Below are 16,954 nucleotides of genomic sequence, written 5' to 3'. Positions count from 1 at the left end.
GCATGGTCGTCACGAGGTCGTAGGCAGGTCGTGATGCTAGTCGTAGGTACTCGTGGCATCAAGTAGGTCGGGGCGTTTTTCTAGCCGGATGAAAAATGTCCACGAGTAAAAAAGGTCGTGAATTAGGTCGTGAAAGTGCTATGCAGCTTATGTAAAAAAAAATATATATCCTCTGTTCTTCTTCAAATAATGCCCTTAGGGTCTTTGATGCCCACCTGGTTCCACATCTTAACCCAAACCTGGCAGGTTGTTTGGTTCAGATTACCTGCATGATCACACACTTTGCTGCCCTGCACTCCATCTGCCACTTCTTTGCCCACTCTGCCAAAGTCCTTCTGCAGACTCTCTGCTTCATCTATACTGCCCTCCCCCCCCCCCCCACCTATCTTCCTATCATCTGCAAACTTGGCCACAAAGCCATCAATTCCATCATTCAATTCAATGATATACAACGTGACGAGTAGCAGACCCGACATCGACCCCCTGTGGAGCACCACTAGTCACTGGCAGCCAAACAGAAAGAGCCCCCTTTACTCCCACTCTTTGCCTTCTTCCATTCAGCCAACCTTCTCTCCATGCCTGTATCTTCTCTCTAATGCCATGGGCTCTCATCTTCTTAAGTCTGCACACAAGGATTCTACACCTTCTGATCCCATGTCATTTCTTGCTGAGGAATATACTTTGTGATTATAGAGCTGTACGCCTTTCTTCCTTCCCAATAACCCTTTCTGGCTTAATCCCTCCCTTCACCACCTCCAGTTTAAATTCCATTTGGAATATTTTGGAGGACCAAGAAACCAAGAACCAAGAGCCTTATAGAAGTGTATACAATCCTAATGGGAATTGATCGAGTGATTGCACAGTCTTTTAGCTGGAGTAGCGGAATCAAGAATCAGAGAACATAGGTTTTAGGTGAGAGAGGAAAGGTTTAATATGGACCTAACAACTTTTTTTCCAAACAGAGGGTGGCAGATATATGGAATAGGCTGCCAGAGGAGGTAGTTGATGCAAGTACTATCACAACATACAAAAGACACTTGGACAGGTAGATGGATAGGAAAGGTTTAGAGGGATATGGGCCCAAATATGGGCAGGTGTGACTAGCTTGTGGATCATCTTGGTCGGCATGGACAAGTTGGCCTGTTTCCCTGCTGCAGGAATTTATGATTCATTACCACCAGGTCTGGCAGGGCAGATTTCCAAGGTTTACGATACTCTCAGAGAAACATAGAAACATAGAAAATAGGTGCAGGAGTAGGCCATTTGGCCCTTCGAGCCAGCACCGCCATTCAATATGATCATGGCTGATCATCCAAAATCAGCACCCCATTCTTGCTTTCTCCCCATATCCCTTGATTCCGTTAGCCCTAAGAGCTAAATCTAACTCTCTCTTGAAAACATCCATGGCAGAGAATTCCACAGATTCACAACTCTCTGGGTGAAAAAGTTTTTCCTCATCTCAGTCCCAAAGGGCCCAACCCCTTATTCTTAAACTGTGACCCCTGGTTCTGGACTCCCCCCAACATCGAAGAAATCCCCCTCATCTTTGCACGGAAATGGAATGCAGTTCGAAGCAGCGACGTGCAGAACCGCTGAAGGGGAAAGTTTAGCCACTGAAACGTCACAGGTCTGGAGTTTTTGGAGTTGAGAAACAAAACCCACTCTGCTCCAGAAGTACTCAATGTACCTTAACAACACGCCCAGGTGCCCAGTAAATGGAACGTACACAAAATAAAACCGCCAGGTTGTGTGATGGCGCAGTGCAGGACAGCACGTATCTGAGTTGGAACAAAATCGCTACATACATCCAGTCACATTTGCACTCCTCGATCATCCATTACCAAACTACACAAGGCTGACTGCTATCAGGGAGGGGGCTGGGGTGAAACAATGCTATTTCTATTCTGCCTACGGTTGAATTGGCGGAAGGAATGCAAGGTGTGAACCAGGGGAGTTAGGCAAATAGCTGGGATATAGTTGAAGAAACAAGGAACTGCTGGTTTATTTAAAAAAAAGACAAAATGCTGGAGTAACTCAGCAGGTGAGGCAGCATCCCTGGAGAACATGGATAGGTGATGTGTACGAAGGAACTGCAGATGCTGGTTTAAACTGAAGATAGACACAAAATGCTGGAGTAACTCAGCGGGACAGGCAGCATCTCTGGAGAGAAGGAATGGGTGGCATTTCGGGTCGAGCATTCTTCAGACTAGAGTGGGGTGGAAGATTGCAATCTTCCCTGTTTCGACGAATGCAATCAACTCGACGTGCACAAACAGAAGATCAAATAGAACAAGTTGTCCTACAACTTAAGGCTGTGCACGCCACACGAAAGAAGAAGACTGAGAGTCAGGGGAGAGGGGAACGAGAGATATTGATGGTACTAAGGAGAAATGAATGGAAGATATGCAAAAAGCAGTGATAATCAAGGAAATATTGGGGCACATTTGGCTGTGGGATAGGAGACAACGAGTGTTGGCTCTGCGATAGGTGACAATGAGTATACAGAGGAACTCAACAGTTCAGGAACTCAATTGTTTAGATGAACACCTCCGCTCTGTCCACATTGGCCTACATTATCTCCCGGTTGCCAAACAATTGAAGTCCCCTTCCCATTCCCACACTGGCCTTTCTGTACTGGTCCACCTCCCTTGTCAGAGTGAAGCCCAGCGCAAATTGGAGGAACAGCACCTCATATTTCGCTTTGGCAGCTTACACCCCAGTGGTATGAATCTCTCTCAGGTCCTCCCCCACCCTAGCCGTCGTACCAGTTTCGCTATCGTCCTGTTGAGTTCCTCAAGTTCATCCAAGCCGCTGAGGATGTCCTCCAGTCCTGACGTCGGACTTCCATCACCCCGGTGAGATGGCCTGAACATCGGGCCGCCCGTAGCGTCGACAGCAGGGGGGTTATGGAGCCCCCCCGACCACGGGACGGCAAAAGAGGAGGATGACTGAATTTTGGAGCCTTCCCTCACAGTGGGAAACTTTGATCCCGCTGTGTGGGGATGTCTGTGTTAAAGACTATCATGTTCTGTGCTCTTTTTTATTCGTATGGCTGCATGGCGACCACACATTTCACTGTACCAATTGGTACATGTGACAAATAAATGTATCTTGTATCTTGCATCTGTCTGTATACTCGTTGTCACCTTCAGCCCACAATGTCTGTGTCAAAGTTCAGTTGCCTGCTCGTCCATATCCAGCGGTAGAGTTGCTGCCTTGCAGCGAATGCCGCGCCGGAGACCCGGGTTCCATCCCGACTACGGGTTCTGTCCGTACGGAGTTTGTACGTTCTCCCCGTGATCTGCGTTGGTTTCCTCCGAGATCTTCCGTTTCCTCCCAGACTTGCAGGTATGAAGGTTGTACGTGTAAATTGTCCCTCGTGTGTGTAGGATAGTGTTAATGTGAGTGGGGATCGTGGGTCGGCATGGACTCGGTGGGCCGAAGGGCCTGTTTCCGCGCTGTATCTCTAAACTAAACTAAATATGATTTATGGAGTTGTGATCAATATGTAACCAAATGCAACAGCAAACCTCATCACTTGATACAGGCTACGAGATGAGCACTGAAGATGACGCCAGGTATCTGTTGAATTCTCTTATTTTAGGCAACTGCAAACACCCTCCGCCATTCACCTGGATGCATCAATTTCTCTCCTCCCCTTCCATTCCTTCCTTACAATTCGCCACTCTTCAATCTTTTTGTCTCTCACCTTGTCTTTTCATCACATGCCTTTGTCCACTATCTGGCTATCAATCCACTCAGCACTTCAACTCCCGCTCCCATTCCGAATCCGACCTTTCTGTCCTGGGCCTCCTCCATGGCCAGAGTGAGTCCCACCACAAATTGGAGGAGCAGCACCTCATATTTAACTTGGGTAGTTCACACCCCAGCGGTATGAACATTGGTTTCTCCGATTTCAGGTACTCCTTGCTTTCTTCCTCCTTCCCCTCCCATTCCCAGCTCTCCCACATCCTACTGTCTCCGTCTCTTCCTTTCTTTTTCCTGCCCCCCCAACATCAATCGGAAGAAGAGTCTCAACCCGAAATGTTGCCTATTCCTTCGCTCCATAGATTCTGCCTCACCCGCTGAGTTTCTCCAGCATTTTTGTCTACCTGCTGAGTTACTCCAGTTCCTTTTCGCAGTTCCCCGTTCCTATTTGGTATCTGTTTCTCTTTTTACAGCAAAACCATAATTTGACCTGGAAGGACGGTATCCATAATGATTCCCTGTGTGGCCAACGGCATTCCCAGGATGTTCCCAACATGACTGACTGATGACACAAGGAGCTGCAGATGCTGGAATCTTGAGCAAAATACAAAGTGTTGGAGGAACTCAGCGGGTCACGCAGCAATGTGGGGGGTGAGGGGGGGTGGGATTGGACAGAGGATGCTTCGGGTCAGGATCTCTGCCTCAGAGGGCGGTAGAGGCAGGTTCTCTGGATGCTTTCAAGAGAGAGCTAGATAGGGCTCTTAAAAATAGTGGAGTCAGGGGATATGAGGAGAAGGCAGGAACGGGGTACTGATTGGGGATAACATTGAATGGCGGTGCTGGCTCGAAGGGCCAAATGGCCTACTCCTGCATTTATTGTCTATTGATCCCTCTTCAGAGTGGATGCTGTTTTCGCGGCTTGCATCACGTCAGGTAACAAACAGAAGTTGCGTAGAGTGTGGAATCGTGGGCTCATTCACTCACCCCCTCCATGCCACACTGGTCAACCTGAGGAGTACTTTCAGCAACAGACTCATTCCACCAAGCAGGACAAAACGCCACAGGCCATCCTTCTTCCCCGCGGCTATCAAACTTTACAACTCCTCCCCCTTCTGTCGTGGGGTAGATTGAGACTAACTCTCCCCCCCTCCCCTTCCCCAATCTTTGCACGTCCCCCAATCCTTTCCACTCGTCACTTTAATTTTGTGTTTCATGTATTTTGTGTTTTTTATGATTGTTGGCAGATCAATTTCCCTCCTGGGATGGGAGATTGCAACCTTCACGCGGTCCACCCTGTTTCGACTAATGCAATCAACCCGACGTGCACAAACAAGATCAAATAGAACAAGTTGACCTACAACTTTCAGCTGTACACTCGATACGCAAGAAGAAGAAGAAGAAGAAGAAGAAGAATTTCCCTCCTGGGATGAATAAAGAAGTGATCTGTGGCGTTCTGCGCTGCATCTTGGTGGAACCAGTCTGTTGCTGAATGTGCTCCTCAGGTTGGCCAGTGTGTCACGGAGGGGGTGAGCTGTATTGTCCAAGATTCTCCGCAGTTTGAGGAGCATCCTCCCCTCCAAGACCACCACAAGACTGCGCATGGCACAGTAGTGCAGCGAGCAGAGATATTGCCTCGCAGTTCCAGCGAGCTGGGTCCAATCACGACCTCTAGTGCTGTCTGCGTGGAGTTTGCAGGTACTTCCTGTGACCCCATTGGGTTTTCTCCTGGGAGTTCTACATGCTCCCACACAAGAAAATGTCCTCTCCATTTATACCCCATCAAGATTGCACAGGATCACCTTCTGGGTCCTCGAACATACATTCACCGCGGCTGCACCTATCTTTAACAAGGAATGAAGGTGCCCATAATGGTTCAGCGTTGGGTGACGTTTCGGGTTGAGACCCTTCTTCAGTCGAGTTACTCCACCTTTTTGTGTTATGCTGCCTGTCCCGTCTGAGTTACTCCAGCTTTTTGTGCCTATCACCGATTTCAACCAGCAACTGCAGTTCTTTTACTGGCACATGTTTCAGCATTCCTAGTTTGGCAAAGTGCATTCGCAGGACGTTCCCATTAAGGACTGAAGGAAAACACAGTGAAATGCAGACGGGTCCAACTCATTGCATAGGCGGATTGGGCCGCTGGAGGCCTTGCTGCAGCCTGGGGCTGGGCTGGATAGGGGGCTGCTCCAAGAAACCGAGTGAGCGCATCGGACACGGCCGCAGTGGCACGGAGTGGCGGAGCATCAGTGGAGGGCATCGAAAACATCGCCTGGCCGGGCCGACCCGTCTTAGGTTAGAGAGTAGTTAATCTGTGGAACTCGTTGCCACAGATGGCTGTGGAAGCCAAGGCATTGGATATTTTTTATGGCAGAGATAGACAAATGCTTGATTAGAACGGGTGTCAAGGGTTATGGGGAGAAGGCCGGAAAATGGGATTAGGAGGCAGAGATCAGCCGTGATTGAATGGCGGAGTGGACTCGATGGACCAAACGGCCTAATTCTAACCCTATAACTTGTGAACCCCTGAAATTCTTACCCAGTGCCATCACCAGGACAACGGGCCTTTATGGCCAAGATAAGACTCTACATTTTTAACAAGTTTGAACTTGAAGGGTACCAGATGGCACCAGAAACGTGGCGATCTTGTGCACTGCCTCAATCTAATCTACTATTTTTAAACTTTTGTACGAGTATGATTGTGCTGATGTATAATAAGATTTTTACTGAATTGTATACAAAAATTTCACTATACCACAAAATACATGTGACAAAAGAGGCCCATTAAACCATTTAGGATATTTTAGTATTGTTTAGTTTAGTTTAGAGCTACAGCGTGGAAACAGGCCCTTCGGCCCACTGTGTCCGCATCGACCAGCGTTCCCCGCTCACATTAACACTACCCTACACACACAAGGGACAATTTACACTTATACCAGGCCAATTAGCCTACAAACCTGTTTGTCTTTGGAGTGTGGGAGGAAACCGAAGATCTCAGAGAAACCCCACACGGGTCACGGGGAGAAAGTACAAACTCCGTACAGACAGTACCCGTAGTCAGGATTGAACCCGGGTCTCCGGCGCTGTAAGGCAGCAACTCTGCCGCTGCGCCATCGTGCTGCCTTACTGTACCTTCACGTGTATTGAGGTACGGTGAAAAGCTTGTTTGCTTGCGATCCAGTCAACCACTGAGATAGCTGATACTATTTGCAGCAAGCAATTTAGGGTTTAATCCATCTTGCTTTGTGGCCTGCATCACTGAAATCATTCATTAAAAATCCCTGCTACACAAAATGACAATGTATGAAAACATAACATTGGGTGTATACTTACTGTATAGTTAAACTTGTGTTTCAGATTCCACCTGCAGATCGGGCACTGCCCCAAGAGGTTTGGAGGTTCAGAGGCATCTGCCGATTTCACGATCTTTCCTTCAATCTGAAAGCAGAATGGATGACTGTGGTCACTATCGAAGATGATTATGATATCGAGTTCAAAGGGTTACGTCAATAAAAAATGAAATTCACCCAAATGGCAAGGAAAACGGGCGGGCTCCTGGTATCCTGGGCTCAACTGCTGCTAAACTGGATAAACCTGGATCACAACCAAAGAGGCAGGTATGATCGCAACGTTTGAGAACAACACTCATTTCACCCCTGCTGCCATCGGGAAGAAGGTACAGGAGTCTGAAAACGGTAACGTTCAGGTTCAGGAACAGCTCCTTCCCTACAGCCATTCGGCTATTAAACACTACAACCGCAAATAAGCCCTGAACTACATAGACTATTATTTTTATATTTGCTCTAATATTGTTTTTGTGTGTGTACGTATGTGTGTGTGTGTGTGTGTATATATATATATATATATATATATATATAATATATAATATATATATATATATGATCTATATATGTGTATTTGTGAGTATGTGTATATACACATACATTACAAACTACTTTTTTTCTCTCTCTCGATTGTTATGTTGTTTCCAGAGTACTATGTTTGCATATTCTGTTGTAATGCTGCAAGTAAGAATTTCAATGTTCTATCTGGGACATATGCCAATAAAACACTTGTCTCTTAACATTTGGACATGTACATGGATAGGACAGATATAGAGGTTTATCGGCCAAACATTTACTGGCAGGTGGAACGGTGAGGAACGGTAAGGGGAAGTTGGGCCGAAGGACCTGATTCCACACTGTAAGACTCAGTGACTCCAACAATCAAAGTTCTCAATGTGATTTTGGAGTGTGATTGGTGCCTTGAGAGTCAAAGCCAATTCCCCTGACATGCACTGTCTCTACGAACACCCCAGATCTGGAAGATTATCGTTAATGTTGTTACCACAAAGATATTAACATAGAACGCAGAACAGTACAGCACAGGAACAGGCCCTTCAGCCCAAAATATCATGATGCCTAGACTAACCCTTATCTGCCTGCACATAATCCACATCCCTCCATTCCCTGCACGTGCCTATCCATAAGTGTCTTAAATGCCACGATTGTATCTGCCTCCACCATCACCCCTGGCAGCGCTCCCACCACTCTGTGTAAATGAGAGGCACGGTGGCACAACAGTCGAGTTGCTGCCTTACAGTGCCAGAGACCCGGGATCGATCCTGAGCACGGGTGTTGTCTGCGTGTGGAGTTTGTACGTTCTCTCTGTTACGGCGTGGGTTTTCTCCGGGTGTTCCAGTTTCCTCCCACATTCCAAAGTCGTACAGGTTCGTAAGTTAATTGGCTTTGGTTGTAAAGAACCCCTTGTGTGTAGATATAGTGTTAGTGTACGGGGATCGTTGGTCGGCGCGGACGCGGTGGGCCGAAGGGGTTCAGTTTCCGTGCTGAATCTCTAAACTAAATGAAATAGCTTGCCCCACATATCTCCTTTCAACTTTGCCCCTTTTGAACTTAGATATTACTGCAATTTAAAGTGCGTAAGGAATTGTAGAGGTGGTATGGATTAGTCTAATTGATTGGCAGATATAGCGTTGGAACAGGCACTTCAGTCCACACTGACCATCGATCACATTAGTTCTGTGCCTGAATTGAATCTCTTTAGCCAATTGAGTCTGAAGAAGAGGCCCGGAACAAAACGTCACCTATCCATGTTCTCCAGAGATGCTGCCTGACCCGCTGAGTTATGCCAGCAATTTGTGTCTATTTTTGTTTGCCAGCATCTACAGTTCCATCTAGCTCCACATTAGTTCGATGTTACCCCACCTTCTCATCCTCTCCCATACACCAGTGACAATTTGGTGACAATAAAGTATTGTTCATTTGCAGAAGCCAATTAACCTACAAACCTGCACGTCTTTGGAACGTTGGAGGAAACCGGAGCACCAAGGCTGCCCACGATGAAGGCACAGAAAACCCACACAGATAGTCAGTAGAGGATCAACCTGGTCAGATCACTTGAAAGCCACTATTACTTTGGAAAAGTTTTACAGTGTATGAAGAAAAGTGTGTCAAAGGTAACGGGGAGAATGTGGTTGAGAGGGAAAGAAAAATCAGCCATGATTGAATGGCGGAGTAGACTCGATGAGCCGAATGGCGTAATTCACAAGTTCACAAGTCATAGTTGTAGAATTAGGCTATTCGGCCCATCGAGTCTCCTCCGCCAGTCTGCTCCTATGAGTCATGAACTTATGAAGTAGAATCTTGGTATGGTTTTAAGATGGGCCACATGCGCAAGGAGACTCATTAATTTACTGTACTTGAACAGGAAGTAAAGGAAAGGGGGACTTTCTCCAACAATTCGCTGTTTAATGACTGCATGTTTCAACTGCAGCACATTTTTAATGAGACCCAGTTAGTTCGGACAGCAATACTCACCGTGGTGGTCTGCTCATCCCGTACCCGGATAACTGTAAAACAAATAAGAGGCAGTGGTTGAAATCCATTGTTGGTGGCACAAAATAGCAACACGGAATTGCAGTTTTACTTAAAGAAGACACAATGTGCTGGCGCAACTCAGTGGGTCAGGTCTGAAGAATAGTCTCGTCCTGAAACGTCACCTATTCCTTTTCCCCAGAGATGCTGCTTGACCCACTGAGTTACTCCAGTATTTTGTGTCTACCTTCGGTTTGAACCAGCGACTGCCGTTCCTTCCTGCACACCAAGCATCTCCTTCTTTATCATCTCAGGTCTTTGTCCAACCATCTGCTTATTAAAAAAAAACCCTTCCTCACCTTTATCCAGCCCCTTCCCTTCTCCAGCTGCCTTTCCCCATCAACCCCCCCCCCCAACCTCACTACAATCAGTCTGAAGAAGGGTCCCAACCCAAAATGTACCCATCCATGTTCTCCAGAGATGATGCCTGACCAGCTGAGTTACTCTAGCACTTTGTGTCTTTTTTTAAATAAATCAACATCTGCAGTTCCTTGTTTCGCCGAATTAAACTAATCACCTCTGCCTGCACGTGATCCATATCCCTCCATTCCCTGCCCATCCACGTACCTATCGAAAACCCTCTTAAATGCCACTATCATATCTGCCCACACCACCACCCCTGGCAGCGCGTCCCAGGCACCCACCTCAATTGGCTAAAGAAAATGCAGCACACATCTCCTTTACATTTTCCTTCCTTAAAGCTTCGCTAAAACACAGCTTCCTTAAAGCTATGGATGCCCTTTAGTCTTTGATATTTCCACATTGGGAAAAAGGTTCGGACTGTCTACTCTATCTACGCCTCTCATCATTTTTCAAAAAATCCCCTCATTTTGCTGGGCCGAATCACAAGCAATGACGAGACGGCACAAGAAAGAGATATGGAACATGATATTGAAGCATGATGGAGTATATAGGTTTAGATTATGTATTGACACACAGTGATAACTTTTGTTTTGCGTGCTTTCCAATCAGATAAACAATGTCTACAATACAATACAATACAATACAAATTTATTGTCATTTGAGCCCCAGTGAGACTCAAACGAAATTTTGTTTCCACAGCCATACAAACAAAAACAATGTCCTACAGACATACACACAATTAAGTTCACACAAACATCCATCACAGTGAACCCACTGTGATGGAAGGCAAAGTCTTTTCTCTCCCCTGCTCGCCATGTCTCTCCTGATGTCCAAGCCCCAGGCAGGTGATGATAAGTCCCACGGCCATTTTAGGCCGCGCGGGGCAATTTACGGCCCCGCTCCCGGTCTGAAAGTACAAGGTCGGAGCCCCAGCGTGCGATGGTGAGTCCCACGGCCATGAAGCCGCGCCAGGTGATGTACGGTCCCGGTCCGGGTCGTTCCAACCCCGCGACACGGGCTGGAGAAGTCGCGTTGCGGGAGCTCCGGGAAGCGGTCTCTCTCTCCCCCCGGACCCGCGAGCTCCCGATGTCCCAGTCCACCGGACCTGCGGCTGCGTTGCTGGAGCCTCCGAGCCCCAGGAGTCGAGTCGCAGCAGCGAGTCACCACTGCTCCCCACGCTCCGAGGCCGGCCAGCCCCACGATGGTGAGTAGTTCGCAGCTCCGCAGTCTCCCGAGCCCCCGGGTCGTTCAGGTTGGAGGCCGCTCCACGGTGCTAGGCCCCAACGACAACGGAGACCCGACAGGGAAAAGGTCGGGTCTCCCGAACAGGGAAGAGATTTAAAACGGTTTCCCCCTCCCCCCCAGCCCCCCACATATACACATTTAAAGCCAAGCTTAAAAAAACACAAACACTACATTTAACTAGACAAAAATAAAAAAAAGACAGACAGGCTGTAGGAGCCGCTGCAACGAGTCGCGCCGCTAATGAAGACACCTTTCGGACGGGTGTCAAGGGTTATGGGGAGAAGGCAGGAAAATGGGATTAGGAGGCAGGAATCAGCCATGATTGAATGGTGGAGTGGACTCGAAGGGCCGAGTGGTCTAATTCTACTCCGATAACTTGTGAACTTGTGAAGTGCTGTCCCGGTTGCCTATTACGGGAATTCACTTTGCCTATCTTGACACTCCATCCCGATGCTACAATTTCACTGACGAGCTCCACACCATCACCAAAGCCTTGAAAGCCTCTTTTCCTGCAATAAAATATAACTGTACACGGGCACACTCATACATAAGTATACCGTATGCATGTATAATGTATTATGCATGTATAAGTATAACTTATGCATGAGTTGCCACGTTTCCGGCGCCATCTTGTACCCTTAAAGTCTTGAAATTTAAAAAAAATGTAGATTCTTATCTTGGCCTAAAGACCCGTTGCCCTGGAGACGGCACTGGGTTGGAGTTGCAGGGGTGGGCAATGTTGTCGGTGTCCTCCACTGCCACTCCAGGCCACTTCCGATCTGCGCACTCGTCCCCGACCTCTGTAGGGGCCTCAAACAGCCCACTGCACTCCACTCCACACCTCTCCATTCCAGCCCGCTGCCTGTTCACCGGCACCGATCCCCGCCTCTGGTCCATCGCCGCCACCATCTTACAGGGTGGATATGATTTGTTTGGTGGTTTCCCCCTTCTGGTGTTCAAACAAGGTTTCTCACAGAGCCTGGGTCATACAGTGTGGAAAGGGGGCCTTGGGCCAACTGACCCAACAGCTCGTTCCGTACACACACCACCCTTTCTGTCTGCTCTAGGAAGTAATAGTTTGCGTCCCGAATGCTCCTCCTCCACTTTGTGTAGTCAAGGGCCCAAGACGTAGTGGGCAGCACGGTGGCGCAGCGGTAGAGTTGCTTCCTTACAGCGCCAGAGACCCGGGTTCGATCCTGACTATGGGTGCTGTCTGTACGGAGTTTGTTCGTTCTCTCTGTGACCGCGTGGGTTTTCTCCGGGTGTTCCGGTTTCCTCCCACACTCCAAAGACGTACAGGTTTGTAAGTTAATTGGCTTTGGTTAGTTGTAAAAAAATTGCCCGTAGAGCACAGGATAGTGGTGTTCATTGGTCGGTGCCGACTCGTTGGGCCGAATAGCCTGTTTCCACGCTGTACCTCTAAAGTCTGAAGGTTGGCAAGTCATAGGGCCTGCTGCATTTTCTCAAGGAGGCTGCGATATAATCTTTGATTTTTTTCCCCACGATAACCTCAAGAGCGTGTTTTAGGAGTCTGGCGTCGGACTTCAGTCTGAATGACTTCAGAAGACGCCAGATGTCGGAATAACTCAGCGGGCCAGACAACATCTCAGAGAACATGGATAGGTGTGATTTCGGGTGGAAACCCTTTTTCAGATGGTCCCAACCCAAAACGTTGCCTATCCATATTCTCCTAAGATGCTGCCTGACCCGCTGAGCTACTCCAGCACTCCTTATCGCAAACAAGCATCTTGTTCTGTATGAATGACTTGACCTGCCTAATGTAGCCATTTTGAGTGTAACCAGAATAATAATAATATGAGGAATGTTAAATTGGGAGTAAACACTGATTCAGTGAAGCGAGCCCATTACTGTCAGAATTCCATTGTATTATCTTCTTCCAGACCTATTCATAGATTAATGGGCCTGTCCCACTTGCCGATTTTTTCAGCAACTGCCAGCGTCATATCAGTGTCGCCAAAATATTTTGAACATTTCAAAATCCAGCGGCGACCAAAAAATGTTGCAACACTTGTAAAAACACCGCAGGTCACCGCCGCATCACGCCGCAAATTTTTCGGTGACCTGACACGTCAGTCAATGATGACGGCAGTCGCCGTAAAAATCGCCAAGTGGGGCAGGCCCTTAAAGCTGCACTCTCAGCACCATTATCCTATCCAAGCTCATCTCCAAACTCGTGGAACTTGGAGTCAGCACTCACCTCTGCAACTGGATCATTGACTTTCTGACCAACAGACCCCCACCAGCGAGGATAGGTGACAAATCGTCCTCTTTCATAATCCTCAACACTGGTGTCCTGCAAGGATGCGTCCTCGCCCCCCTTCTTTACTCCTTGTACACCTACTGTGCAGCCACGTACAAATCCAACTCAATTTACAGACAGTTCGCTGACGACACCACTGTAGTGCACCGGATATCGAATAATGACGAGACGGGGTACAGAAAGGAGATTGAGAACCTCGTAACCTGGTGCAAGACAACAACCTTGCCCCCAATGTCAACAAGGCAAAGGAGATTGTGATCAACTTCAGGAAGCAAATATGCATTGAGAGTGCCATAGTAGAGATGGTTGAAAGTTTCAAGTTCCTAGGAATAAATATCACCAGCAACTTGTCCTGGACCAGTCATGTCGAACCAAAGGCCAAGAAAGCTTTGTTCGAGGGCTTAGGAAGTTTGGCATGTCCACAACAACTCTCACCAACTTCTACACATGCGCCATGAAAAACATTTTATCGGGATGCATCCCAGCACGGCTTAGGAACAGCGCCATCCGAAACTGGTTGGTGAAATCTGCAAACCATTTTCCATTAACCATCTACACTTCACGGTGCCTCGGCAAGGCCAGCAGCATAATCAAATATGGATCTCACTCCAGATACTCTCTTCTCCCCTCTCCCATCAGGCAAGAGGTACAGAAGTGTAAAATCACATACTATTGAACCATCGTCTACCATCCACCTCATTGGAGACTCTCGGGCTATCTTTAATCGTATGTTACTGAAATTGCACTAAACGTTATCCCTGTGAGTTGGGACGGTATGAGGGGTGTGTGGGGTGGGACGGGGTAGGATGGGGAGATGAGATGTGGTTTGGAGAGGTGGGTGGGTGGGACAGGTGTGGGGTGAGACGGGACACGACTGGTGACGTGGGGAAAGTGCTTTGGGATGGAATGGGGAGGGGTGGGATGGGATGAGACGAGGGAGGGGGTGTGGGACGTGTGTAGACTGGATGGAAGGGGAGGTTGAGGACATGGTGGTGGCGGCGATGGGTGCAGTGTGTGATGGCGTGAATTTTGCAGTGCGTGTTTTCTCACTTCTGTATCTTTTGCCCGATGGGAGAGGGGAGAAGAGCTAGTGGCTAGGGGTGCAATTCGTCCTGGATTATGCTGCTGGCCTTGCTGGGTGGCACTATGTGGGAATAGTGGGTGGCACGGTGCGAGTACGGGGTCGCACTGGGTGAGATTAGGAGTGGTACTAGGTTTCCGGAAGAATGTGACCGTGTATTTCCCCCCCCCTTGAATTGCTGCTCCTTCCTGCATTGGCAAGTACATGGGGTGGTCAAAAAACGCGGGGAGAGTTGGTCAACGCGGGGCAAGTGGGCCAACGCGGGGCAAGTGGGTCAACGCGGGGCAAGTGGGTCAACGCGGGGCAAGTGGGTCAACGCGGGGCATGTTGGTCAACGCGGGGCATGTGGGTCAACGCGGGGCATGTGGGTCAACGCGGGGCAAGTGGGTCAACGCGGGGCAAGTGGGTCAATGCGGGGCATGTGGGTCAACGCGGGGCATGTGGGTCAACGCGGGGCATGTGGGTCAACGCGGGGCAAGTGGGTCAACGCGGGGCATGTGGGTCAACGCGGGGCATGTGGGTCAACGCGGGGCAAGTGGGTCAACGCGGGGCATGTGGGTCAACGCGGGGCGAGTGGGTCAACGCGGGGCATGTGGGTCAACGCGGGGCGAGTGGGTCAACGCGGGGCATGTGGGTCAACGCGGGGCGAGTGGGTCAACGCGGGGCGAGTGGGTCAACGCGGGGCATGTGGGTCAACGCGGGGCGAGTGGGTCAACGCGGGGCGAGTGGGTCAACGCGGGGCGAGTGGGTCAACGCGGGGCGAGTGGGTCAACGCGGGGCGAGTGGGTCAACGCGGGGCGAGTGGGTCAACGCGGGGCGAGTGGGTCAACGCGGGGCGAGTGGGTCAACGCGGGGCGAGTGGGTCAACGCGGGGCGAGTGGGTCAACGCGGGGCGAGTGGGTCAACGCGGGGCGAGTGGGTTAACGCGGGGCATGTGGGTCAACGCGGGGCATGTGGGTCAACGCGGGGCATGTGGGTCAACGCGGGGCGAGTGGGTCAACGAGGGGGGAGTGGGTTAACGCGGGGCATGTGGGTCAACGCGGGGCATGTGGGTCAACGCGGGGCGAGTGGGTCAACGAGGGGGGAGTGGGTTAACGCGGGGCATGTGGGTCAACGCGGGGCATGTGGGTCAACGCGGGGCATGTGGGTCAACGCGGGGCATGTGGGTCAACGCGGGGCGAGTGGGTCAACGAGGGGGGAGTGGGTTAACGCGGGGCATGTGGGTCAACGCGGGGCATGTGGGTCAACGCGGGGCGAGTGGGTCAACGAGGGGGGAGTGGGTTAACGCGGGGCATGTGGGTCAACGCGGGGCATGTGGGTCAACGCAGTGTCAATCACCACACACACACAGTAACACACAGTAACGCACACACACCCCGCAGCCGGCACTCACCTTCACGCAGCCCGCGGACAGGCGCCGTCAGCGGCAGCGTCAGCCCCGGCCTCCCGCCGCCCGCCAGCAGCAGCCACCGGTGCCGGCCCCCCCACCCCGCCGCCCGGCCCAGCGTCACCGTCACCGTCAACGCTGCCCGTCTCACAGCCCCAACCGCCACCGCCACCGCCATCTTGCCCCACCGGCACACGCCGGCACCCGCCCCCTTCCGCTTCCGGCGGCAGCAATCTCTCTGGCAATCAAGACCCAAGTCCACAACTCAGCAAGAGAACTGAGACAACACACAGACACACACTGTAACACAGAGACACACACACACAGTAACACAGAGACAACACACACACACAGTAACACAGAGACAACACACACACACAGTAACACAGAGCCAACACACACACACACACAGTAACACAGAGACAACACACACACACACACAGTAACACAGAGACAACACACACACACACAGTAACACAGAGACACACACACACAGTAACACAGAGACACACACACACAGTAACACAGAGACAACACACACACACACACAGTAACACAGAGACACACACACACACAGTAACACTGAGACAACACACACACACAGTAACACTGAGACAACACACACACACACAGTAACACTGATACAACACACACACACACAGTAACACAGAGACAACACACACACACAGTAACAGAGACAACACACACACACAGTAACACAGAGACACACACACACACACAGTAACACAGAGACACACACACAGAGACACACACATACACACACAGTAACACGGAGACACACACACACAGTAACACAGAGACACACACAGTAACACAGACACACACACACACACAGTAACACAGAGACACACACAGAGTAATACAGAGACACACACACACAGTAACACAGAGACACACACAGTAACACAGAGACACACACACACAGTAACACAGAGACAACACACACACACAGTAACACAGAGCCAACACACACACAC

The 16,954-nt window shown here is 49.8% G+C and overlaps 1 protein-coding gene across 2 annotated transcripts in view; it reads right to left on the bottom strand.

Moving 5' to 3' along the window:
• Window positions 1-16,150, bottom strand: part of mrps18a (mitochondrial ribosomal protein S18A) — a 97,264-nt gene extending 81,114 nt beyond the window's left edge. For both annotated transcript variants that reach the window (XM_033020647.1, XM_033020648.1), the window contains exons 1-3: window positions 15,963-16,150; window positions 9,543-9,574; window positions 7,039-7,143 (exon numbers count right to left, since the gene is read on the bottom strand). In XM_033020647.1, the coding sequence (XP_032876538.1) occupies window positions 7,039-7,143; window positions 9,543-9,574; window positions 15,963-16,134 (309 nt within the window). In that variant the 5' untranslated portion in view covers window positions 16,135-16,150. The remainder of the gene's footprint in view (window positions 1-7,038; window positions 7,144-9,542; window positions 9,575-15,962) is intronic.
• Window positions 16,151-16,954: the final 804 nt, after the last annotated feature.

Source organism: Amblyraja radiata, chromosome 5 (genome assembly GCF_010909765.2).
Source record: "Amblyraja radiata isolate CabotCenter1 chromosome 5, sAmbRad1.1.pri, whole genome shotgun sequence".
NCBI classification, from domain to species: domain Eukaryota; kingdom Metazoa; phylum Chordata; class Chondrichthyes; order Rajiformes; family Rajidae; genus Amblyraja; species Amblyraja radiata.
The sequence above is the reverse complement of the archived record's forward strand: the minus strand, read 5'-3'. Positions and strand labels throughout refer to the sequence as shown.